The 27,099-nt window shown below is 45.9% G+C and overlaps 1 protein-coding gene and 1 non-coding gene across 21 annotated transcripts in view; one reads left to right on the forward strand and one right to left on the reverse strand.

Moving 5' to 3' along the window:
- The window catches only part of THRB (thyroid hormone receptor beta), a 419,564-nt gene that overhangs the window by 16,420 nt on the left and 376,045 nt on the right, over positions 1-27,099 (reverse strand). For all 20 annotated transcript variants that reach the window (XM_081521021.1, XM_081521009.1, XM_081521015.1 and 17 more), the window contains 3 exons: positions 13,700-13,800; positions 8,319-8,466; positions 5,019-5,224 (listed from right to left, as the gene is read on the reverse strand). In XM_081521021.1, coding sequence (XP_081377147.1) covers positions 5,019-5,224; positions 8,319-8,466; positions 13,700-13,800 — 455 coding nt within the window. The remainder of the gene's footprint in view (positions 1-5,018; positions 5,225-8,318; positions 8,467-13,699; positions 13,801-27,099) is intronic.
- TRNAE-UUC (transfer RNA glutamic acid (anticodon UUC)) lies at positions 15,203-15,275 on the forward strand. Its single transcript has one exon. It is a non-coding gene; the product is annotated as a tRNA-Glu (tRNA).

Below are 27,099 nucleotides of genomic sequence, written 5' to 3' on the forward strand. Positions count from 1 at the left end.
GGACAATAAATGAAATCAATGCTCTCAAGAAAGAATGTTAGTTTGTGATAAGACTGGAGGTGACCTAGTAATACATGGGGCTCGGGAGGTTAGGTGATCAGCCCGGCCCCTTTGAGATGTCATGTGTGAGCTTTATCTTGAAGAATGTCAAGAAGGCAGCCTTCCACAGACGCAGAGGACATTTAAGGCAGAGGGCAAACTCACTGCATAGTCCCAAGGTCAGAGAGGAGGCCCATGCGGTAGGCCCAGACATGGCATGCGATACAGGATGGGAGGCAGGCAAGGGTGCCACCATGATGGGCCCTCAGGGGCCACGGAGAGGAGATGGGCGAACTTTAAATGCAATGGAGCACCAGTGAAGGGCTTTAAACAGGAGAGCAGCCGTGACGAGATTTACGGTTACTACACGGAGAAGGGATGCAGGAGCCAAAGGAAGAGATGGGAGAACAGCAGTGGTGGTTTGGGCCAGAGGGGAAGTGGGATGGACCACAGGGGTGGCAGCAGAGATGGAGAAAGGGAGACCTGGAGACCTATCTAGGGAGCCAAGGGCAGGGGCTGCTGAGGGACTGGAGCCGGGTGAAGGCCAATGAAGAGCCCAGCAGCTCTCCTCTGGGCAGTGGGGGGTGCAGAGAAGGAGAGATTCAGAGGTGTGTGCAGACGTGGCTTTGACCCCAGCTCAGCACTAGAGGAGGCTGGTACGACAAACTGAGACGAACTCAGGTTTCCGCTTTGGCATTGGAATCGTTCAACGGGAGTAGGAAATACTCCGGCTGACCTCTTTGCAAGCGGCTGTCTGGAAGCTGAGGGCTTCTTGGCTTGGGTCTCTGGCACTAGCAGAGGGGATGGGGCCAGACGGGACTCTTCTGTCCCTCTGAGTGATCACAGGGCGTCTCCCCTCACCTTTGTGGTGGGTTGTTGTTGTTCAGTCCCTAAGTCGTGTCTGACTCTTTGCGACCCCATGGACTGCAGCACGCCAGGCTGCCCTGTCCTTCACTATCTCCCAGAGTTTGCTCAAACTCATGTCCATTGAGTCGGTGATGCCATCCAACCATCTCATCCTCTGTCTTCCCCTTCTCCTTTTGCCTTCAATCTTTCCCAGCATCAGGGTCTTTTGTGGTGGGGAGTAGGGGACAAGTGGCGATTAAAGGTCTCTGGGCCTTGGGACGTTACTACCCAGCGGCTCTCCCTGCCCCTGGGATGAGCAGGGGACAGGATGGTGGGTGTGGTGGTGTGTGGATGATGCGCTGGGTAACCCCGTAGGGGGTTGTTAATGACATGCCAAGATCTTGTGCCGATTACTTTTATATCACTGATAACAGCACCAAAGCAGCTGAACCTTCGACAGGAAGTAACTTTCCCAAAGTCACACATTTAAAGAGCGACAGAGCAAGCAGTGGACTCAGGCTGCCTGGTTCCAATCTCCACACATAAGCGCTGACAACACTGCCTTCTTCTGACAGAATTATAAGCATTTTGAGTGACAGTAGCCTTCCTGGCTTGCTGCGTTTGTCTTGTGACTTGTCTACTCAGACCACACGTGGCCAAACCACTCATCATGCCTCATCCTTTCTGAGACGATTCCCATCGAGCATGTGACGTCAGACAGTAGCTCTGCCAGGGGAAAAGCAGGGCATGCCCACCCTGGTTCTGATGGTCACCTTTTATGTCGGGTGGAAAATCCACCCAAAGGCATACCTTCGCATGTGAACTAAGGGAGCACAGAAATAATGAGACAGGCTGGGGCCTGGGACCCTTGGCTGTAGTGCTTGTACCTGGACATACCTCTCCTCCAGCAACAACATAGAAAAGAAATCATCAGGGCCTAAAACTAACTGTGTGCATGCACAGTTGGGGCAAATTCTGGACACCAAGATACACAAAGACCAAAAAACCACTTCTGAAGAGCCAGGAGCAAAAACAGGGTACTGCACGTGCCCCCTGCACTCAGCACCACCAAAGGGGCGGGCAGACCACCTAAGACCCCCTGCAGTCTGACCGCTGGACTCACCCCTCCACTCACCCCGTACAAGAAACCAGCTCACCCCACTCCCTTCGGGCAGTGAGCAAGCAGGAGAAACCCGTCCCACTGCAGCTGCAGGAGCCCAGATGAATCCTCAGCCGAATTTCTTGTCTGGCCCCTGATCAATTTCTATTGATTGAGGAAGACCAGAACCCCTGGTAAAAGTAACAGAGTGTTCAGCAGACAATACTGTTGCTGGTAGGGGGTTTACTTCAAGCCAGTGTCTCCCATGACGAGCAGGTGCAGGTGTGAGCGCCTTGGCGGGGAGACCTTGCTTTCCCTTGTCTGGCACAAGCTTCTCGTCCCCGTCTCAGTCCACATCTACTTGTCATCGTCACTGTCACCACACAGGGATTGGCGCTTCTGCACCTCCAGAGATTCAAGGGGATTGGAGAATGACTTAAATGCTTTTGGAAATAGTTGTAAAGAGTGGTTTTAAAATCACTGAAAATCTGCAAGGCTTTTGCAAAAGTTCCTTTACTTGCCACAGACACAGACATGCTGATTTGAACCCCAGGTCAAACCACCAACCTCTGTTTATGACTTGAGTCTTGGTCTTAAGGTTAAAAAATGATGAAGAAACTCCTTTCGGGGAGTAAGCTACTTACCCATTCCAGATAAATGGATACTTCTAGCTTTCATGACAACATATAATTTATAATCCCTTATGACATTGCTACACTATTATTAACAATAATAGGCCTCCTCAAATATTTTTCCAGACAAGATGGGCCATCATCACATAAAAATAAATGAAAAACTATATGTAGTGGTGTTGTAAGCAAAAAAAGTAGTATTGGCCACACAGGAGATGCAAGTCCTCACGTATAGAAGCCAGTTCTGTACATGGATACTTATGTAGCAAAGCTGTCTTTAATGAAGGATTTTTAACAGCCTTGCAGGAATACTTCAAGACCCCAAAGAGTGCACTTTTGATCCTGAGCATAAGTACTCAGTCACAACCACCCAGCTGCAGGGAGCATGTGTGTGTCCAGCGGCTGAGACACCGGGCTTAGCTGTGCTGTCTCTGAGGCTGGATCCATGGAACTCGATGGTCCATTTCACAGATATTTACTGGGCTCGGTTTTGGTTATCTACTGCTGCATAACACACTCTCCCCAAACTTAAAACAACACTTTTTCATTTAAAACAATACATTTTCACTGTCTCTCAGAGTTCTGGGTGGTTCTCCAGGGGTCCCTTGTGAAATAGCAACAGAGACTGGTGTCATCTGCAGGTGACTCCAGTCACACTGCTGGTGCCTGGGCGGCTTGGAAGTCTCCCCACATGGCTGCCTGGGGCTTCCTCACAGCATGGCGGCCTCAAGGTAGCTGGACTCCTACTCTTTTAGTTCATTATGGCAGTTGGCTTCGCTCAGAGAGACCACGTAGCATCCCTCTCCAAAATAAGCAACTGGAAACTGCAAGCCTTCTTATGACCCAGCCTTAGGAGTCACTCTGCCCAAATCCATCGCTTCAAGAAATCACAGCCCAGCCCAGATTCAAGGGGAGAGAGGACTAGATTCTACCACTCCATGGTGAAGAAAGGGAGGAAAGAATTTATTGGCAGTCACCTTAGGGAAAAGCTACCGTAAGCTTCAACCACACATGTGCTAGACACTGAAGGTGACGAAGCTGAATGGAACTCCGTCCTTCCCCCAAGGAGATACGAGGTGGCCCAGGCACAGAAGGGAACTGGCTGATAGAAACAACGTTCACTATAGAGACAGATGGGATGATGGAGGCGTTCTGTCTCCCCCAGCATCTCCCTAGGAAAAAATATCCTGGAGAAACAGTTCTTTGCATTTGGACCAAGAGGGACTGTTCCTTGAACATATCAAGGATCTAGAAAATATACATTTCATGTCAGCTCCATGACAGGTGGGGAGACAGGTGGGTAAAGCAGTGGCTCTGTAAACATCAACTTCCTGAACAAAACCTGGTGCCTGGGTAACCTTACAGCCCTAAAGAAATCCTACTGGCAGATCATTCTGTGCAATGCCTTCCCTGGTTCTTTCTATAGATGATCAAGAGAAGCATTAGAAGTCTTTGAGTTAAAGGTACAGACATGGCTGTTTTAATAACTAAAAATCACGCTATCTTGGCTGAAGACTCAGGCCAAAAGACCCAAGTTGGCTGTTTGGCCACTTTATGCTAGTGTGATCCTCAGGTGAGACACTGGAAAGGCCTGGGGCTTGGTTTGCACACCTGTAAAATGAGGATGGTGATTCCAGCCTACCTAACCCGAAGTGTCGTGAAGTCCAAAGAAGCAATGGATAGGAAGGACTTTCACAGTGGTTAGTTTTCGTTCGTTTGTTTTTCGACATGGATCATTTTTAAACTCTTTATTGAATTTGTTACAATTTTCCTTCCATTTTATGTTTTGATGTTCTGGCCACAAGGCATGTGGGACCTCATTTCCCTGACCAGGGACTGAACTGCACCCCCTGCATTGAAAGCCCAAGTCCTGACTCCTGAACCACCATAAAATGGCTAGTTTTATAAAAATGTCAAACACGGATATTCCAAGGGTCTGGAAAGGCCTGTTTTTCTTTACACTCCCCTCCCCTATCCCTACTCCACATTCCCATCGTCCCCCTGGACCTGACAGCATTTATTTTAAATTCAACATTTTGACTTCCACTGATGTAAAAATACATTCGATATATGGATTGCTTCTTTCTAGGGGTGATTCTAAATGGGATATTTTGGAGTGAGTTTAGGGGATGAAGTATGTATATAAATGGGCATCTTGAGGGAAGACCTGAGCATAAAAAGGGAGAGCTGGCAGGTAAAGAATTTTGCTACTCAGTTGACCCAGGGCTGGCCTACCTCACAGTAGAAGCAAAGAACTAACTGCGTTAGAATTCAGTGATTCACAGGCAGGAGAAGGTTGGCCCTGCTGTCCCATCAGTAACAGGCGGGAGGACACCAGCAGCCTGGGTTCTGAGCAGCCAAGGCACAGAGGCGAAGTGGAAGCGGAAGGGGCTGAGTCTTACCAGGAACTTCCGCTTCTGCTTCCAGTGGCTGCCCTGGGCGTTGGTGGCCACGTGGGCCTCGGTGACGGTCTTGATGAGTTCCCATTCCTGGTCAGTGGGCTCTGGCTTGTGCCCCATGGATCTCTGCAGCTCCTCCCGCCGCCTCTTCTCCCGGTTCTCCTCGATGAGCTTCCTCTTGGCCAGACGCTTGCTGTCGTCCAGGACCACTGTGGGGGGTGGGGGGTGGGGACGAGAGCAGACACTCTCCAGACAGCTGGCAGACGCTGGGGCTCGGGCGGCTCAGAGGGGGTCACCTCGAGTCCTTTCTCCTTTGGCAGCAAACTGCCATGGGCTAGCTGTTGTCTACCGCAAGCCCCAGCACTAATTTCCCAAAGCCTAGCCAGCTTTCCAAAACACACTTGGACACCAGGCATCTTAGCTGCACAGAGGGCAACCTTAAATAAGAACGAAGCAGAGACAGGTAAAGCCCATCCCACCTAGAGGGTCATGGGTGAGTCTGTCTAGTCAGTCATCTGAATTCACTCTTAAGGTGTCTGTTCCTCCGCTCAGCCCTAGCCTCCCCAAACGGCTCTTAGTAAGGACTTCAGGTTAAGAAAATTCTGGAGCAGTAAACAGAGGCTGCTATCCCTTTTCTCAGAGGGAAAAGGAGTCTTGCTCTTCATTTGTTTACTCAAGGCTGAAAGGAGTGGCTAGGAGCTTGGCTAGGCCAAGCTCAGCCCTCACAGATACTTTCTTTGCATGGCTGTATACCTGGTCAACCCTCAAAGTGATTAAAGAGCCCAGGCTTTGGAATCTAGAAAGACTGGGGCTTGAATCCTGAGACTACCACGTGCTAGCTGTGTGACCTCTGGCAGCTTGCTGAGGCTCTCTGAGCTTTTGTTTCTTCCAGTACAAAATGGGATCAATAACACCTACTTTGCAGGGTATCAGTATGATGATGCAGGACACGTGCTCAGTAAATAGAGCTGTGAATTGTATCATTTATCCCAAAAAGGTGGTCCCCAACCTTTTTGGCACCAGGGACTTAATTTGTGGAAGACACTTATTTTTCCCGTGGATTGCAGGTTGGGGGATGATTTTGGGATGATTCACACACATTTATTGCCTGGAGAATCCCAGGGATGGTGGAGCCTGGTGGGCTGCCGTCTATGGGGTCGCACAGAGTCGGACACGACTGAAGCGACTTAGCAGCAGCAGCAGCAGCAGCAGCATTGTGCACGTCATTTCTAATCTAATGCTACTGCTGATCTGACAGGTGGTACCAGTCCAAGGGCCAGAAGTTGAGGACCCCTGATATGCAAAACGGAAATCACAAGTGCAGGTAAGAGCAACCTATACTTCTGTGGTTAAGTGGTTAATTTCCAAAAGGAAACCATTTCACCAGACTCTTAGCTCTTGATGGCACAGAAAGACTCAGGGCTCATACTACAGAGCCACAGTGTTGTTTTACCACTGCTGGATCTCAGCTCTGATCTAGTCCAACTCCCTCTTTCACAGAGAAGGAAGAAGGAGATATGATTTCCCAAAAGTCACACAGCAAGTGCATGGCAGGGCCAAGGTAAGACCCAGGACCCCCGACTAGTCCTAGAACATCATTGTCCTAGGGCCATTTCCTGAGGAAGCTGTGACCTGCTAGGAAAAGAAAAATTAAATAAAATAGCAGGCGTAGCAGAGGAAGAGAACCAAAAGTGCCTGGTGAATCCATAAACAGAGAATGAGACCCAGATCAGGAGATGTGGTTGGATCCTTAAAGTGGGGGGGGAGGGGACTTTGAAATGTGGGCAGGCTGGGTGAGCCCCATGAAGTCAGCGTGGTTCACCCATTAAAAGGAGGCAAGGAGAGGGCTGTGCTCATAACCCCACTCCCCAAATGCTTCCCTGGTGTCAGGGATTGTGGCAAATTGGACGTGCATTATTCTAATTGAATCCTAAGATCAGTGATAATTTCATACAAGGGAAACCTGAAATTAAGTCCAGTGGGCACACAGCTAATAAGTGGCAGACCCGAGACTCCAACAGTTTTTCTGATTATAAAACCTGAGCTCTTATAATGAATGACTCACACGCAAGCAAGTTGCACTCAAAACGAATTTCCACCTAGTGTGGATTAACACTGAGTTTTTAAACCTCATCAACTTTTGCATCTTTAACTTTCAATAAAACAATGCAATGGACATTCAGCAGATCCCTCATCTCCAGAGAACCGTAGCAGAAATTTTGCTGGCAACCGGTAAAAGCCTTTCAGAGATAAAGACAAAGAACTCAGCCAGAGGTGGAGATTAACCCATGGTTTCCAGCCTCATGCCCTGACACAACCCTCCTCTTTTTTTTATATATATATAAAAGATTCCCCTTCTGTCTTCCTTAATGGGCAAACCAAGGACGTTCCAGAGGTTTTTGCTGCTGTTCTTAGAGAACTCTGTTTATCACATAAATGTGGCTGTGACTCTTTCCTCTTCACGAGGTCCTCACTGCATTCTTTTTTCTTTCCTCTTTTCTTGAAACTAAAAGTTGAAATCCTTCACCAATGTGCAAAAAGTTTATGCCAGAAGAAACTAGTAACCCAGATACCTAGCAAAAGGGAGGGCACACATTCTGAACAGCACGATTCTTATTTCATGGTTAGATTAATTAAAGTGCCTGGTGTAAATCCCTTGCACAATGTGGGGAAGAGACCCCGACGGCTAATCTCACCGCCATATGCTGTGGCACTTTGAAAACTGAGGAGGGTGACTTCAGCCTGGAATGTTTTATGGGCTAAAAATGCAACAACAACAACAAACCAGCTGCAGGACGAGTCATGCAACAGGACTCAAGTTCACATTCTTCAGAAGTTTCTGAACACGATATTTTCTGCCAGTGCCCTGATTCCAAAAATGCCTACAAAATAATTTCCTATCTCTGCTTTTGAAAAAAAGGAGAGAATTGGTCCCTGCGGTTCTGACCACATGATTGCTGCGTGGAAAATTACACCTCATCAAGGTGGGTGGACAAGACCCCTTGTCTGTAACCTCTGTGCAAACGGAGTTTGGCTGCCTGTCCTGCACGCATGACGGGGACAGTTTAACCTCTATCCCTCAGCCATCGTCCGGATGCCTCTGGGGTCAGGAGCTGATGCGGAAGGTCGGATGGAAACCAACCAGCCATGAATGGGAGTGAGGGTCCTTGAAAGGGCTGGTTGCTTGCCCCCTGTCCACAAGCATTCCTGCTTTCTTTCCCGCCTGGTTGTTGTCCTTGAGCCACCCTTTTCCCCAGTCAACACTCCCAGAATATGAAGCAAAGGAAGCAAATTGTTACTTACAATCTGTTGCCATGCCAACGTAGATGCATTTTTTAAAGCGACATTCCTGGCACTGATTTCTTGTAACTTTGTCTATGACACACTTTCCTTCATATTTACAGGAATAGGATGGATGGAGATTTTTCTGAATGGTTCTTCTAAAGAAACCCTACATGAAAAAGAAAGACCCAAAATAGCCATTTCAGATTGTCTGGAAATACAGGACCTCCAGCATTTTGCATCTTCCTAACCACGGTGGCTGGTTGGACCTCACCTGTGTACAGGCCTGTAGCTCTGCCTGCTCCAGGACAGGGCAGCTGACCCGAAGCGAATCTAAGGAGTTCTAAATCTGAGGAGAGGGAGAGGTCAGAAGCTATGGAGTCATCATCTTTTTGGCATTTACTCAAAGCTAATGGGAAAATTGGTGCTCACGCTTATGTTTTCCAAACAGTGAGTCATATAAGTAAATTATATAGTTTCATTTTATACACTGCCCCAATGTGAAAGTCTCTCAATCGTGTCTGTCTCTTTGCCACCAATGGGACTGTAGCCCACCAGGCTCCTCTGTCCATGGGGATTCTCCAGGCAAGAATACTGGAGTGGGCTGCCATTTCCTCCTGTAGGGGATCTTCCCAACCCAGGGATTGAACTTGGGTCTCCTGCCTTGCAGGTAGATTCTTTATCATCTGAACCAAGCTTTGAAGAGGTTTGCTCTTTATAGCTAGATACTTGTGATGCTCTGTTGATTAGTAATGTAATCACTTAGGATTTAAATGCACGCATTAACTGCCTCTAGAGATGTAGTTTAATTCTGGTTTTCGACACTTGAGATGGCCATAACCAGCTCAGATAGCCCTTAAAACAACAGTCACTGGGGAGGAGAAAATTCCAAATTCTTTACCAAATTTCCCCAAAGCTCGTGGCATTCACGTTTTCCTTTCCTAGCACCCTGTTTCTGCAGAGTCTGTAGACACTTGCCCTAAAGTTCAGTGTTTCTTCCTCTCTCAAGGCACAGGAGAGGGCCACCTGAGGACAGAATGAGGGTCCAGGCCTAGGTGACGTATGTAACACCCTCACGGCGGTGTCATGTGAGAAACCTTTCTGGACGTGGTACTCAAGTCATGACTGCAGAAAGCACTCTTTGTGAGGGGCGCGCTGCAGAGCGCTGCAGACAAGCGCCACGGCCTCTGTCTCTCCCACAGCCTTCTGAGGTCGGCACGCTTAGCATCTCCACTGGGGGGATTAAAAAACTAAGCCTCAGACAGGTTAAATCACTTGCCCCAAATCACATGGCAAATACACGCTGGAACTGGAACCTGGGAATTGGAATGCAAATCTTACTTGTTTAACTGCTTATATGATATAAACTTGGTCCAGTTTTACTGTATTATTTAAATGTTTTAGATGAAGATATTATAAACAGTCCCTTCTCACCCACTCTCAAAAAACCACATTGTTTTATGTTTTAGTAGACACTAGCAAGGCACAACAGGTTTTAAAGGACATTGCCCGTTAAAGCTTAAAGGAACCTCTAACTTGGTTGCATAAATTGGACTTAGATGCCAGCTGATCTACTGAAAGTGGCTCAGTCGTGTCCGACTCTTTGTGACCCCACAGACTATCCAGTCCATGGAATTCTCCAGGCCAGAATACTGGAGCGGGGAGCCTTTCCTTTCTCCAGGGGATCTTCCCAACCCAGAGATTGAACCCAGGTCTCCCACATTGCAGGCGGATTCTTTACCAGCTGATCCACCAGGATTAAGCCCAAATTATAATTATCCCATTTAACCGGCCCTGGCTTTGATTATGTGCATATACCATTTGCATATTCCTCACTCAGACTCAGGAACTCTTCTTTACAAGGAAAAGGGCTGAGGAAGGATTTTACACTGGGCAAAGCAGACTAACATGGAGGAATGCAGACTGGGACTCAGGGACGCGGTGTCAGAGCACGTGCGCCCATCCCTGGTCACGTCTGTTACTCAAGTCCTAACAGAGACCTCTCATGTTATATTTGGCTCTGAATCCTTAAACACTTGAGTCCATTAGTTTGAATGACGTTGGCGAACTGTCATAAGGCTCCCTAAAGCACGCACGGGGCAGCGGCTGACATGTGTTTCCTGGGTGTCCAAGGTGGGCAGCCCTGCCAGGCTTGGACGTCAGGGCCCGCCTCCTCCACCCTGTCCCCTTCCCTCCACCCCACCATTCAAGGGTTGCACTTGCTTGAAAGGCAGAAGAAACTGAGAGATTCTAGCGAGAAGACAGATGTCACAGGCCGGGAGGAGGGCCACCGGGTGGCATCCTCCTTTTGGTTCCTCTAGAGGTGGCAACACTGAAGTCTGGGGCCTCCAGGAGCATGTTGACCATTGCCCTGAAGTTGGGAGATGGTTCCCCTGAAGGCAGACCTTTTCTGCCTCATCTGCTCACACTGGCTCGTGTCCGGGGGCGGGGGTGGGAGCCCACCGAGGAGTCAGACAAGAGCAGGGAGGGGACGAGGGGACGCACCAGAGACAGACGTAATGAGCATTTTCACAAAAAGGCTTCTCTGGGAACCTTTAGAAGGAATGAGTGAAATAACTTATGCTTGGCTTATTTTGAAAAAAGAAGAAGTTGAGGCAGCAGGCTGCGCCATCCTTAGCGCTTTTCTGTGGCTCATCTCGCTGACTCTTCTCGGCACTTCATGGACCAGATCCTTTTAAGACTCAGGCTTCCCCTGAGGCATGACAGAAGCAAATTTTGACACATGATGAAGGAACACTTCATTTGAGTAAATGTCCAAGATGGTAGTTTCCTTAATTTTAAAAAGGGAGAAACATCAACTTTTGCTAGTGAACTTGGATAGAAAATATTTACTTATAAAAAAATCTTTTTCAGACAAAAGAGATGTCTCAGGAACAGAGTAAGGACCTATCTTTCATTAATGAGTTGCTGGTGAGCGGAGGAGGTTTTGCTTGTATAAATTGACATTAGACATGTTTTTCTGCATTTTGAGAAGAACTGAATCCATTTCTTAGTGGTCCAGAATGATGCTGTAATCAGTGCTAAAAAGTGATTTATTGTGGGAGCATAAACTTTCTTTCTACAAAAGATGCATGAAAACTGGCCTATCCCAACAGATGAAATATCTGATCCAGAAGATTTCCACTGTCTTCAGGGCAAAAACAGGAAGAAAAGAGTTTCTCTGCACACTGTCAGTATTGGGTAGAAATACTTGTAAATTACAGGTTTGAATATATCTAAAATAGAGGTTTGCAATTCATGGGGTCGCAAAGAGTTGGACACAACTGAGCGACTGAACTGAACTGAACTGAACAGGTTTGAATAAACAAGATGTGAAGTGCAACTTTTTTCATTTTGGGGCACTTTTAAAAGCCCTGTTTCATTTGAACACCTCTTTTGCCTTTTTCCAAGATGCTCTGTCCTTATATTAAATGATCTGTGTAATTGCCCTTGGGTTTCCCAGGTGACATGGGTTCGAACCCTGGGTTGGGAAGATCCCCTGGAGAAGGGAATGGCAATCCAGTCTGGAATTCCTGCCTGGAAAATTCCATGGACTGAGGAGCCTGGCAGGCTGCAGTCCATGGGATCACAAAGAGCTGGACACAACTGAGCGACTAAACAGCAAACACCAGCAGTGAGCATTAAGTCCTCTATAAGGTCCATTTGGTTTTTAGAGTCACTTTGGGAGCTGAATGTTAAATGGAATTTTCATTAGAGTCACTCCTAGAATTCAAAATTTGTCATTAAAAACTGATTTGAGAGAATCTCAACACTGCATAATCAGGTAGGTAAAAGCCTTCTTAATTGGGGCTAATTTAGAAAAAAGACCCATTTGAATTGCTGAGCTTTTGGAATGAGGGAAAGCATCTACAGAAATGGTTTTACCAGTTTCAAACCAAGCCAATAAAATTGGTCTTTCAAGAGACAGTCTGCAAGTTTCTCAATTAATAAACAGCTGCAACTCATTTGTAAATAATGTCATCAAACTCCTTATGATATTATTTTCATAGATGTAATAGCAACCTTTAGCCCAATCTTTGTTAAAAGGTTACAAATTCTAGATCAAAGGGGTCTGGATGAATGAGAGCTATATTATATCACGTTCCAAACAAGAGTCTTGCCTTGAGACCTTAAAAATGACCTCTTTTCACTGAATATATCATCTTTAACGGTTTAGCAGGCTACATGTTTCCTAATTTTGTGCACAGAAAGCATGGAGTGTGCATGGAAAATCTTCCACTAGGGAAATGACACCCATCAGTATGAAACCGAGCTAACACGTTGAATTTGGGGGTCTAGGGTCAAAGGTGAGGAGAAAAGGGGGTAGTTGGAGGAAGGAAAGGAGAGGAGAGGACGTGAGGTAGGTGATGAATGAGGGAAGACTGACTTGTTTTATGAATTTTAATACGATTTCTGCTCTAAAGTTTATGATCATTTAGTTTAAAATATAAAAGGTAAATAAAACACTCAACAAAAAAATTAAAGTCTTTCTCTGCCTTACTACCTCTTTTATAAAACATTAGCTGAATGCCCTGGGTTAAGCTTTGTTTAGCTTTACGTTGAACTTTATCTCCTAGGCTAGGTTGTTGGACCAAAACATGTTTGCCAGAAACTCAACTTCATTTTGATAATGAAGATGTGAGTTTGCACATTCAGGCTCACTTTCCTAAAGTACACTGACTGCTGTTCTCAGGTGTATTCTTTTCAGGTGTCTCCTGCAGGTGAGTCTGGGGAGGATGGGATTACTGAAGGACAACCAGAATTTACCCACTGACTGCAGCCTGTGCCAACAGCCGGTTTGGACAGTTTCAGCACAGAATTGAACCTAAGTAGCCTCAGAGATAGTCCCTAATGGAACCCTGAAAAGTGAGCATATCCAGTCAGGTTCACACTGGCAAACAGCTTGGGGTTGAGGCCAACTCTGTCCCCTCAAACACTCGAGATAAAGCAGGAGGGAAAAAATGGTCATTTCTTGGGATGGTAACATATTATAAAATATCAATGCATTTTTAAACTGAAAAGGAGGCCTTTGTCAATTTCTTTTCATTGAATCAATTTTTCTACCTGTTGGATGGCATCATTGACTCAATGGACATGAGTCTGAGTAAACTCTGAGAGACAGTGGAGTACAGCGTGTGTGCGGCAGTCTGCGGGGTCGTGAATGGTCGGACACCACTGAGCGGCTGAATAACACCACCACCGGACCGCACACTCTCGCAAAACTTCATCTAGTTATTTTTGATTTGAAAAAAAATTCGGTCTTGAATACGCGCCACCCCCCCCCCCCCCCCCGCGCCAAATGAAGAGGTCAACCAGACACCCAGGTGATCACAGCCTGTGAATGTCAGGGTTTGGTTCTAACTCGAACCGAACCTTCCGGCTGCGTTCTGGAGGGCAGTTACCTTGCAGCCTTCGCACGTGATGCAGCGGTAGTGGTAGCCCGTGGCTTTGTCACCGCACACGACACACAGCTCGTCCTTGTCTAAGTAACTGGGGATGTAGCCTGTGGGGAGGACAGAGAGGAGGTGAGAAAGACATCACGTTCAAGTCAAAGACGTGCCACAGCCAGGAGGAGGACCGGGGGAGGATGGAGGGAAGGTGGATGAGGGGCAAGACTGAATTGTTTTATACATTTTAATACAACTTTTGCTTTATGGTTTGCATCTTGTGATCATTTAGTTTTAAATATAGAAAGTAAATAAAACACTGAATAAGAAAACATTTTAAAAGTGTTTCCCACCCTCTGCTTCCCACACCACTCCCCAGCCCCAACCCCATGTCCGCAAATCTGCTGTCCATGTGTGTGGGAAGGAGAGGGTGGGATGAATGCAGAGAGCAGCATGGAAACATCCAGACTACCATATTAAAGCAGAGAGCCGGTGGGAATCTGCTGTATGACTCAGGGAGCTCAACCCGGGGCCCTGTGATAACCTAGAAGGGTGGTAGGGACGTTCAAGACGGAGGAGACATATGTATCAGCTCAGTCGCTCAGGCGTGTCCAACTCTTTGTGCCCCCGTGGACTGCAGCACTCCAGGCCTCCCTGTCCTTCACCAACTCCCGGATTTTACTCAAACTCATGTCCATTGACTCAGTGGTGCCATCCAACCATCTCATCCTCTGTCATCCCCTTCTCCTCCTGCCCTCAATCTTTCCCAGCACCAGGGTCTTTTCCAGTGAGTCAGTTCTTTGCATCAGGTGGCCAAAGTATTGGAGTTTCAGCTTCAGCATCAGTCCTTCCAATGAATATTCAGGACTGATTTCCTTTAGGATGGACTGGTTGGATCTCCTTGCAGCCCAAGGGGCTCTCAAGACATATATATATATGTACACCTGTGGCTGATTCATGTTGATGTATGGCAGAAACCGACACAATATTGTAAAGCAATTATCCTCCAATTAAATATAAATAAAATTTTAAAAGTCTTTGCTTGACTATACACTTCCTCAGTATCTTGTATTTCTCTAGGATCTTAGCTCACACTTACAGAGTTAATATCAGGCCCAGGATTTCTGAATGCCTTGGAAACAGCTGTGCACACTTGCTGTGCAGGCAGGAATGGGTCCAGAGGCTCTTGGAGCCAATGGGTGCAGCAGAGAGGCTGAGATTTTATGTTAAAATACTTATTTATAAGTGAATTTTTCATTTTTGTTATATGTAACATTATGGGTAATTATTAAAAAGAAAACATAAGGTCTTTTTAAGAGCTACCTGTTCTTTGCTCCTGAAAGGATTTGTTCCCATGATCACATCCCAATCACAATTTAGATTACTGAGCTGGGGAAACAGTTTCTTTACTTGTCCTAATGCTGTAAGACAATAGGTTCCTTGGGCAAACCATGCGTTTTCCACCCTGATCAGACCTTAGAATCATCCTGCTTAAAAGTATTGAATCTTATGGGGAATTCCATAGTGGTCCAGTGGTTAGGACTCAGCACTTTCACTGGTGAGGGCCCAGGTTCAATCCCTGGTCAGGGAACTAAGACCCCACATACCACATGGTGCAGTCAAAATTAAAAGGAAAATTGAATCTTGGAATCAACTGTTTAAAAATACTGAATCTGAGACCAGCCCCCTGAGAATCTTATTTCAGGGGTCTTAGGGTGTAGAAACATAGGCACCTAATGTCCTAAATGCTCTCTGGGTGATTCTAACGTACATCAAGAATTGAGACTCCCTGGGCTGGGTTTACACGGAGGGATCCAGAGAGGCCAGGATGTGAGACACCTGGGTTGCCGTGGATCACAGCCTCTTTCGAAAGGCTTATATCTGAACCTGTGCTTAGGGGACTTGATCCCTTTGCAATCTAGGTACCATGCGATAAATTCAGAGAACTTTATAGCTGGAAAGGCCCTGGGAGAGCAAGTAATTTTGAGATGAACTGGCCTTCATCAGTTTGGCCTTCTTCAGGCTCAAACCAGAAATTAACAGCAGAGACGAAAACCCAGATCTTGACTTCCAGCCCTCCAGTATTTAAGTTGTGTTGGTCTTTTTCTAAAAATAACTTCAAAAGTAGAATGAATAAGGCCATCTTAAAAAAATAAAAGGTTCTGCAGGGCTTCCCTGGTGACTCAGTGGTAAAGAATTGGCTACAATTGCTGATGTAGGAGACATAGGCTCGATCCCTCGTTTGGGATGACCCTACATGCTGAGGAGTAGCTAAGTTCATGCACTACAGCTACTGAGCTTGTGTACCCTAGAGCCTGTGCTCTGCAACAAGAGAAGCCACCACGAAGACAAGACTGCACGTTGTGACTAGAGAGTAGCCCCGCTCACCGCAACTGCAGAAAGCCTGCACTGCAGTAAAACACCCAGCACAGCCAAACATAAAAGTGAATAAACAAATAAATTTAAAAAAAAGGCTCTGCAAACTTGTGATGTGATTACATAGCTCAGCAACTGGCTTGTTGTTGTTCTGTCACTTATTTGTGTCCGACTCTTTGTGACCCCGTGGACTGCAGCACCCCAGGCTTCCCTGTCCATCACCATCTCCCGGCGCTTACTCAAACTCATGTCCATTGAGCTGGTGATGCCATCCAATCAACTCATCCTCTGTCATCCCCATTTCCTCCTGCCTTTAATCTTTCCCAGCATCAGGGTCTCTTCCAATGAGTCGGTTCTTTGCATCAGGTGGCCAAATTATTGGAGTTTCAGCTTCAGCATCAGTCCTTCCAATGAATATTCAGGACTGACTTCCTTTAAGATTCACTGGTTTGATCTTTCAGTCCAAGGGACTCTCAAGAGTCTTCTCCAACATCAGTTCTTCGGTGCTCAGCCTTCTTTATGGTCCAACTCTCACATCCGTACATGACTACTGGAAAAACCATAGCTTCGACTAGATGGACCTTTGTTGGCAAAGTGATGTCTCTGCTTTTTAATACACTGTCTAGGTTTGTCACAGACTTTCTTCCAAGGAGCAAGCATCTTTTAATTTCATGGCTGCAGTGAATAGTAGTTCTGCTTATTAAGAAACAAATCCAACTGTGATAACTCTCTTTATTACTGCACTCTGAGCTTATTAAATTCCATGACCCAGGAAATTAAAGACACGAACAGAAGCTATGTACTTCCCACCTGTGTCTGCCTCTTTCCTTTCCTTGTACACAATGTCCAAACATAAAAAAATGCTTTGGAGGGCAAATCCAGTTTCACACGTACCAAAGGTTTACCATAGAGGCATGGAGCTTCAGAGAAAACCAAAAAGGCCCGATCTTGCTGGGATGTGGAGAGGCTGAGAAAACAAAATCATTCTGTCTCTTGATCATGATCTTAACGAAGTTCTTTGACTCAGGAAACCCTTACTGGTTCCAAAAAAGATCAGCCAGGTTGAAATGACAGATGACTTACTATATGTTTTATCATGACATTTTCATAAATCTTTCATTAAACTGGGTCACTGAGGGCTTACTTTTCAGAAAAAAGCCATTGAGAAAGCAAAAGAAAATGAATCTTTTTCATGATCACTGTGCTCAGACTTTATTTTAGAAGAATCTCCCTTTTGGGAGGGAGAGAAATGAGTTCAGAGCAAGATTTGGTAATGCACAGGATTATCTTTTTAAATATCACAGCTTTTCTTAGTTTACTTTTGCATCATGCAAACATGAATCATCTGTTGAGTTCACTTCAAGTGTTTCAAAATTCTCATCAGACATTTTAAAAAAAGAGAATTCTGGGAGGGATCTGGGCAGAGAAAAAGGGGAACTGGAAAGATTGGTGTGTTCATCCAATCAGTCGTCTATTCACGAATTTAGAAAACATTTATTTTTTAGCATCTACCACTGTGCTTGGGCTTTCCTGGTGGCTCAGACTGTAAAGAATCTGCCTGCAACGCAGGAGACCTGGGTTTGACCCCTGGGTTGGGAAGATCCCCTGAGAAGGGAATGGCCACCCACTCCAGTATCCTTTCCTGAAGTCTTCCATGGACAGAGGAGCTTGGTGGGCTACAGTCCACAGGTTCGCAAAGAGTTGGACATGACTGAGCGATTAACCCCGTGCTTAGTGCTTGTAATATAAAAACAAGTAAGACATGGTTTCTTCCTTGCGGAAGCGTATGTGTAAGCAACTGAGTTCTGTATTTCTGTCCTGGTTATTTCTCAATGAGAGAGAAAAAGGTGAAAATGAAGGAAAAAACATGAAAAGATGCTCAATATCATTGCAAGGAAATGCAAATCAGGATCATACTGAGGTACTACTTAACACCCTCTAGGTTGGTTATGATAAAAATGGCAGATAATAACGCAAGTTGGCGAGGATATGGAGAAATCAGAGCACTCGTATATTGCTGGTAGGAATGTGAAATGTGCTTTGGAAAAGCACTTTGGCAGTTTGGCAGTTCCTCAAAAGGTTAAACACAAAGTGACATATGACAAAGCAATTCTACTCTGAAATACATACTCAAGAGAACTGAAAACATGTGTCTGTACAAACTTGTACAAAGCAGCACTATTCACAATATTCAGAAGGTAGAAACCACCCAAATGTCCATCAAATGATGAATGGATAGACAAAACACAGTGTATTTGTACAATGGAATACTATTCAGTCACAAAAAGGAAGTAAATACTGTTACACAGTACAACATGGAAGAACCTGGAAAGCACGCCATGAAAGAAGCCAGATACGAAATGCCATGTATTGTATACCTCCATTTCTGTGAAATATCTAGATTAGGCAAATTCATAAAGACAGAAATTAGATTAGTGGTTGCCAAGGTCTGGAGGGAGGGGAGAATGGACGATGACCACTGAAGGATACAAAGTTTCTTTTCAAGGTAATGAAAATGTTCCAGAATTGTGCAGTGTTGATGGCTGCACAGCTCGGTGCATATACTAAAAACCAATGAGTGAGAAAACCATTGTTTGGGGACTTCCCTGGTTAGGACTCTGCTCTTCCACTGCAGGCGGCCGGGGTTCGGTCCCTGGTGAAGGAACTAAGATCTCGCATGCTGCATGGTGCAACAAGAACATGAAAAGATAAAAAGAAAATAAATGGCATTACAAAAGAAAACCATTGTTTTGTATGGACGTATTTTGTATAAATTTGTGAATTTCATTATGTGAAATATGTCTCAATACAGCTCCTAGTAGAAAACAAAGGAACCGGGAGAGAAAAGAGGTTCCGTTCGACAAACATGTACACGAGGGGGTTACATGCCAGGCAATGTGCCAAGGAGCCGAAGACAACGGAGTCTTGATTCTCGGGGCAGCTTTCAGTGTTTTGGGGGAAACAGACAATCACAGATCACCTGCGTATGACGTGGTCGGGGCTGGGGTAAGCCTCCGAGTCGCCCTCCTGCCCGCCCGCGGCCCGAGTCTGGGATGGGCACTCTTATTCATCCCCGTGCTGTCACTGGCAGCCCTCAGCACCTGCGGCATAACAGGTGTGAGCTTTTCCCTCCCTTAGACGTGACCTCCGGCTCATTGTGTTACGGTTCCAGCGAGGGGGCAGGGGTCATACGTCCATGCTGAAACCCTGCTGTCTGCCCCTGGCTCCTCTGATGGTCAGCATCACAGTTTCTCCGGATCACTGCTGCCTGCCCTCTAGAGGGGAAAACACAGGGAGGAGGCCTGTATCTGGCACGTGCAGATGGGCAGGCTGGCAGTCTGGAGCGGTGCTCGAGAGGCTGAGGGTCTCCACAAGGGTTTCCAGAAGAGCTAATAATGCTGACGCAGGGCCCGAGCTTCCAGCTTCATGAAAACCGCATTTAGGATGTTTGAGCTTTGTTTAAAAACCCCCAAATTCCACTCAGATGAAGACGTCCAGATTCAAGCTCATCTAAGACGTAGAGATCTGGGGGCATGCATGCTCACTGAACAGTTAGATTTGGTCCTGCTCGCTTTGGTAGCTCTCATCACTGGGTTCACTAGGACTAGGACACAGGGCTAAGGAGAGCTGAAGGACGATACATGTTCCCACAACGGAGAAATGACAGTCACTATGTCCGGGATAGTTTGGTTGAGACGCTGTCACCAAAAATGGAGATTTGAAGTCTGAATTTTATACATGTCGCTCAACTGTCTACTTTGGGCTATGAAAACCACTATTGGGACTTCCCAGGTGGTACAGTGGATGAGAATCTGCTCGCCAATGCAGGGGACAGGGGTTTGATCCCCGGTCTGGGAAGACCCCAGATGCCTCGGAGCAACTAAGCCCATTGAGCTAGTGCTCTATAGCCTAGGAGCTGCAGCTACTGAAGCCCCTGTGCCCCGGAGCCTGTGCCCCACAGCAAGAGGAGCCGGTGCCCTGCAGCTGGAGAGGAGCGCCTGCTCGCAGAAACTAGAGGAGGCCCACACACAGCAACAAGGACCCAGAGAAACTAAAACTAAAAGTAGATAAATGAGAGGGGTGTTTGCAACTTCCCAAGCATTAAAAAATCCACTATTCATCACACTCAGAAAGAGTCTTTGCGTGCTGGTTAGGTCTCTCCTTTACGAGACTGTAAACCCCAAACCCCAAAGAAGTATGCCACTGTCTGCTAGGTAACTCAAATTTAAGGAGAAATACTAACAAAATCTGAAAACTCACAAGGTGTTGATTTACTCTAAATACAGTTTTGGCGGGGGGAGGTGGGGTTCATTCTTAGGAAAAAGCAACATAAGAGTTCTAACAGGGATCTGTGTCCAGAGAACCAACTAGTGATCAAGTGTGTAGGATTGGGGGTAAGGTCAGTGAACACGGTCAGACTCTGGAAATATGTAACATTACAGTGATCAGTCTTTAGGGATCAAAACCAATATGTACAGGGACGTCCCTGGTGGCACAGTGGGAAAGAGTCCACCCGCCAATGCAGGGGACACAGGTTTGATCCCTGGTCCGGGAAGGTCCCCCATGACGCAGAGCAGCTAAGCCTGAGTGCCAGAACTCCTGCGGCTGGACACTGCAGGTCGGAGCCACAACCTCCGAGGCCACGTGCTGCAGCTACTGGAGCTCTCCTGCCTGGAGCCCGAGCTCCCACCAAGGGAAGCCACTGCCGCGGGGAGTCCTCGAACCGTAGCTGGAGAGCAGCCCCGCCACAGCCTGAGAAAGCCTTCACCAAGAACAGAGACCCCTGGCAGCCAAAGATAAATAAATAAAGTGACTACAATATAAAAGAGCTAAAAAACCGTGTACATTAGTCTCTTATAAAGTCTGGAGTTTTTAAATAAAAATTATACAAATAATACAATTTACTGTAGAAAAATTGAAAGACAAATCAGCAAAAAACAAACTTACCTACCAACTTTCCACCACAGAGATAACTATTGTAGCATTTTGGTGTTTCTACATCTTAAATTAGTATGTTTGACTGTACGTGCACACATGCTCCCGTGTGCATTGAAACACATACTTACAAGACACAAAGTAACCCAATTATTAAAAACATGCATCTTCCTGGTAAAGTCAGATGGAATATATACATCCATGTTGTCAGGAAAGCTACATCTTATTTTTGAAATTAAATTTTCTTATTGAAGTATAGTTACTGTACAATATTATATAAATTACAGGTGTCCAATATAGTGTCACAACTTCTAAAGGTTGTATTTCATTTATAGCTATTATAAAATATTGGCTATATTCAATGTGTTGTTACTATATCGTTGTAGTTTATTTTACACCTAATAATTGCACCCCCCTCCCCCACCCTATTTTGGAGAAGGCAATGGCACCCCACTCCAGTACTCTTGGCTGGAAAATCCCATGGATGGAGGAGCCTGGTGGGCTGCAGTCCATGGGGTCGCTAGGAGTCGGACATGACTGAGCGACTTCACTTTCACTTTTCACTTTCATGCACTGGAGAAGGAAATGGCAACCCACTCCAGTGTTCTTGCCTGGAGAATCTCAGGGATGGGGGAGCCTGGTGGGCTGCCGTCTATGGGGTCTGCACAGAGTTGGACACGATTGAAGTGGCTTAGCAGCAGCAGCAGCAGCAGCCCCCACCCTATTTTGCCCCTCTTCCCTTCCCCACTAGTTTGTTCTCTATGAGTCTGGTTTTTTTAAAATTATATTCACTAGTGTGTTGTATTGTTTAGATTCTACATATAAGTGATCTCATACAATTTTTGTCTTTCCCTGTTGGACTTATTTCACTCAGCATAATGCTGTCCATCCATGTTGCTGTAAATGCTAAAATTTCTTCCTTTTTTATGGCTGAGTAATATTTCCTTGTGTACATATACCGCATCTTCTGTATCCATTCACCTGTTTATAGACACTGAGGATGCTTCCATATCTCGGCTATTGCAAATTATGCTGTTAAGAACATTGAGGTGCATGTAGAGTTTTTGCTTTTTTAAAAATGTAATTATTTATTTACTTATTTGGCTGCGCTGGGTCTTAGCTGCAGCACTCGGGCTTCTCTCTGTGTGGCTCAGAAGTTGTAGTGTGTGGGCTTACATGCCCATGGCATGTGGGATCTTAGTTCCCAGGCCAGAGATTAAACCTGTGTCCCCTGAATTGGATGGTGGATTCTTAACCACTGGACCACCAGGGAAGCCCCAGTGTTTTTGCGAATTTCTAGGTCATATAGTAGTTCTACTACTAAATACTAGGGCTTCCCTGGTGGCTCAGGTGGTAAAGAATCTGCCTGCAATGCAGGAGACCCAGGTTCAATCCCTGGGTCAGGAAGATTTCCTGGAGAAGGGCATGGCAACCCACTCCAGTATTCTCAACTGGAGAATCCCATGGACAGGGGAGCCTGCTGGGCTACAGTCCATGGGGTCGCAAAGAGCTGGACGCAACTGAGTGACTGATCACACACATAGTAGTTCTAGTTTCAGTTTTTCGGGAGAACCCTCCCTACTGTTCTCCATGGTGGCTGCACTACTTCACACTCCCTTCAACAGTGTAGGGATTGATCCCCTTTCTCCCCATCCTTGCCAACCTTTGTTGTTTGCGTCCTTTTTGATGACGGTCATTCTGACAGGTGTGAGGTGATGCTGTGCTTTTGATTTGCATTTCCCTGGTGATTAGTCACGTGGCGCATCTTTTCACATACTTGTTCTCCATCTGCATAGAGAAGCTGCATCTTGACTTTTACACCCAGAGGAGATGTGCATTTTGTCAGATACTTGGTATCCAGTGCAGATGGCAGAGATAAAGGAGAGACAGCTACAGGTCTTTTCCTTCTCATCTTTGGGAACCAATCATAGTGCAACGGGACACGGTGTGGCTTGAGGGACACGCCTTGGGAGGGCTGGAGACCACCCCCGTCAGAACTAGGAAGACGTAGGACCCTCTACCCCTACCGCATCACTACCTTTCTGCTTTACTCTTTGCCATTGGAGGTAGGACACTGAAGATTTCTTCCTGTCTGTAGCTCAACAATTTATGTAGAAGGTTGACCTGTCTGGTCTTTAAAGTTCTTGGGAACCCTGGAGTCTAGGGATAATTCAATGTGTGGGTGAGATGGATGCCTTCTGAATTCTGTGAGTCTGAAGGGTGGTTTGCTTTGCTCTTATATTTCTCCTAGATTATCTTCTTGGAGGGCGGATGATTAGGTGATTATGTCTGTAGTTGAAACATCAGAACATCTACAGAAACATCTACTTAAGTGGTAGCAGTTGCACACTAGTGCACCCCACCCATGTCTTTCTTTTCTTTAAAATATTAACTCGGAACCATCTTATTTACCCAAAACAGTCACCATAGGCAGCGATACGTCAGTCATTATGCCTCGGTCCATCACTCATCATTAAATAACGGTCACCAGGGAGTGAGATCCACACTAGTGGACAGGTAGGTGGGACTCTCTATAGGTTACTGAATATGCTTGGCACATCACATGGTAACCAGTTCTCCTAGAGAACGTAACCACTACTTCCTCTCCTCTCTTGGGGTCTCCATCCTTTTTCTTCTTCACGCACGCCAAACAGTCACATGCTGGCTGATAAATATGCCCAGCTGAGGAAGGGCATCCTGCCAGGAGTGCACACTCCCTGCGTGTCAGTACTGGGTTCTGCCTGGAAGCAAATATGAGAAACAGCCTGGAGGGCTTGCTGAGAACTGCATCTGCGAATTGTCCCAGGGGACTGACTGTTAAAGAAGCATGGTTAAATAAGACCCATGACTACATGTGATAGTCCAAGGATGATGCATTTGGCCTAGCTTTTATATTCTCAGATGCATTGTATCTTAGACTAATCAACGGTGCTGTCACTTTATCAAGGATATTATTATGGAAGCAGACTCCATTGGTTTGTTCAACAAAAGACCGGGAGAGTTTTTTTTAGTGAACACTTGGCAATGTCTGACTAATTGCCAAGCATTACTCTGCATTAAAATAGATCGACATGCTAAAATATTACTAATTTTTTTTTTTTTTACTTTTTTGGCTAGGAACTTTAAGATCTAATTCACATACCATACAATTCAGTGGCTTTTAATATATTCACAGAGTTGTAAAATCACACTGTCATCAGTTTTAGAACATTTTCATCCTCATCCTAAGAAAGTCTGTACCTTTGGAAGTCACTTCCTATCCCTCTCAACTCCCCATCTGCTCTGCTCCAAGCAACTACTAATCCATTTTCTGTTTCCACCTATTTGCCTATTCTCAACATTCTGTATAAATGGAATTGTACCACATGTATTCTTTGGTGACTGGCTTTCACTTAGCACAATATTTTCAAGGTTTATCCCTGTTGCTTTTAAAAGTTTGATTTTAATTTTTAAAAATTTGGTTCTCAGAGGGAATTAGTATGTGAAAGGGAAAGCTGTGTGCATTGGTGTCAGAAATCATGCAACCAGCAGCAAGCCTGGCTTCTTGGTTTGCACTGAGTGCGATTCACTTGGTTTCTAATTAATGAAAGGGTAAGATCAGAGGGCTGGCTAGTCTAACTCTTTTGAGTGAATTACAACAGCAGCTCAGGCCCTAGGAGAAGGAACCCCCTTGTCACCTTGGTGGACATACAGTCCTTAGGAACAGAATGTAAGGCAGACCTTGCTGGTAGGTGGAAAGGAGAAGAAGCTGCCTTGGAGGGTTGACCCGGCAGAAGGAGAGGGGAGCCGAGGCCAGAGGCCGTTTCCCTCTCCTCATCTTCCCTTCCGGGTAAGACCACTTGCCTGGCACAGCCGTCCTGGTGTCTGAAAGGAGCAGCGGTTATCACTGGCGGTGGGAAACCCCTTGGGTCGTTCAGAAAGGTGCTGGTTCACGGTGACCCTGAGCGGTTAGGGTGAGGCTATCGGATGAGAATATATTTTTATACCCCCAAGGAAGCTAAAGTGTTAGCATGTTTAGTCACTCTTCCAATTTTACCTGGGACTTCCTCAAATTATCCCACAGCCAGGTCCTTCTGACTGAAGCTTTTTACCCCATAGGACCTTCAAGGTCATGTTATTTCTTTATATATTTAAAAAATCTCGAACACGCCATCGCTTAGCTTTTTCCCAATATAATAATCCTGATTCATGTTACGTTTAATTCTTGGTATTAGATACCAAGTTTTGCATCATGTTAGTATTTAACCCTTTGATAAACACTATATTCATTCATTCATCCATCCATTTACTTTACAAACATGTATGCTCCAGTGTGTAAGGAATGGGGTTCAAACTTGAAGCAGTGTTAACTTTCAAGGTCTACAATTTCCCAACAGAGCTGCCCAGATGCTTCATGGAATCTTTCCTTAGAACAGCACATCTTTTCTTTACATCCTGCCCTCTGACTGGCTGGGGTGAAGACACAAGAGGAGCAAGTCTTCAAACTCTAGAGCTCAGGAGGGAGGGGGCAGGAAGGAGGCCAGGTCAGAGGTGTCAGTCCAGAAAGCGGAGAGGACAGGAGCGTAAGGGCCTCTGGGTTTCCTTTATCTAGAATCTTAAGGCAGAAAAAGGGGCAAAACAAGGTTTAGATGGTTTCTTCTGACTCAAGAGTTCCTGAAACTAAAATAAATCATTTTTAGGACAAGGCTAGGGCATGACCCAGATCCTCCAGATGGCTCTGTGGTAAAGAATCTCCTGCAATCCAGAAGATGCAGGTTCAATTCCTGAGTCGGGAAGATCCCCTGGAGGAGGGCATAGCAACCCGCTCTAGTATCCTTGCCTGGGAAATCTCACGGACAGAAGAGCCTGGAGGGCTACTGTCTGTAGGGTCGCAAAAGAGTCAGACGTGACTGAGCAACTGATCACACGTGCAAGGGGCATAATACAGTTTCCACACAAAAAGAAGTCCCTAACTAACCTTCTCCCTGTCCCCGAGGACTCCAACCCTCAGGAGCTGACATAACCTTTGAATCTACAACTAGAGCTAAACCACTTGAAGATGCAAATCACGAACAAAGGGAAAAGACCGGTATAATGAGTCAGTCAAAATGTTAATCAAAAGGATACACACACTGGCAGTCTGCACTGTTTGGCTTTCAGAGTGTTTAAAAATCTCAGCCGATTTTTAAAACCGGGACTTCACATAAAATCCAGCTTCGTGTGAAAAATGGGAAGATCTGAGCCCAAATCCTCCCAGGGCAACAATCAGGCAGCCTCCCTCCTAACAGAGAGACCGCCTAGTTCTCTGCAGTCAGCACCGCTCCCTGAGGGAGGCCAAATGTCAGCGGCCACTTAGGTGTAGTCTCGCATCGTCTTTTGATGAGTAAAGAAATATTTCCAGAATTTTTATCTTTGTCAAAAGTGGGAAGACACAAGTAATTCAAGAAAAGTGAAATGATGCATTTCTTTATGGAAGTGAAAATTCTGGTCCTGCGACATGTAAACAACGGGTGCGATGGTTGAAAAATTTAAACCTGGTTGTCCTTATGGAACAACTGCATCTCTCAGTTACTGACGTCGGCTCTCTGCTGCTTACAGGCATTGGAGTTTCAGAACTCTGGTACTAATGAGATCACTTCCTATTTTATTTATTTTAATTTTAGATTTTCAAATATTTTATTTTTGGCTGTGCCTCAATGGCTTGTGAGAGTTTAACCCTAATCCTGACCCTAGCCCCGAGCAGGGATTGAACCCGGGTCGCAGCGAAAGCGCCATGTCCTCACCACTGGACCGCCAGGGAATTCCCAGTCATTTCCTCTTTTTGAAGAGGCGATAGGTTAGAAAGCAGGAAGGTAAAGTGTTTTAGGAAAATGGGGAAAGGAGGCAGCAGAAAAGGTCATCAGAAACAGGCACAGTGGCTGCCTCTGATCTCTGATTTTTCTTTGAGAGTCAGTTTATGGTATTGGGTTTACCCAGAAGCAACCATAGTTAGTTCATGCCCTGCAGGTCTGAGGAAAATGGGTGCCTTTTCTTATCTGAATACCCTTCAGAATGAGAGTCAAGGTCTAGATCTAAGAATGCGGGCTAGCAGCTCTTCAGTCTGATGTCTCGTGAAGGAAGGGGCA

This window comes from Giraffa tippelskirchi, chromosome 8 (assembly GCF_054371585.1).
Source record: "Giraffa tippelskirchi isolate mGirTip1 chromosome 8, T2T-mGirTip1v1.2.pri, whole genome shotgun sequence".
In the NCBI taxonomy this organism is placed as follows: Eukaryota; Metazoa; Chordata; class Mammalia; order Artiodactyla; family Giraffidae; genus Giraffa; species Giraffa tippelskirchi.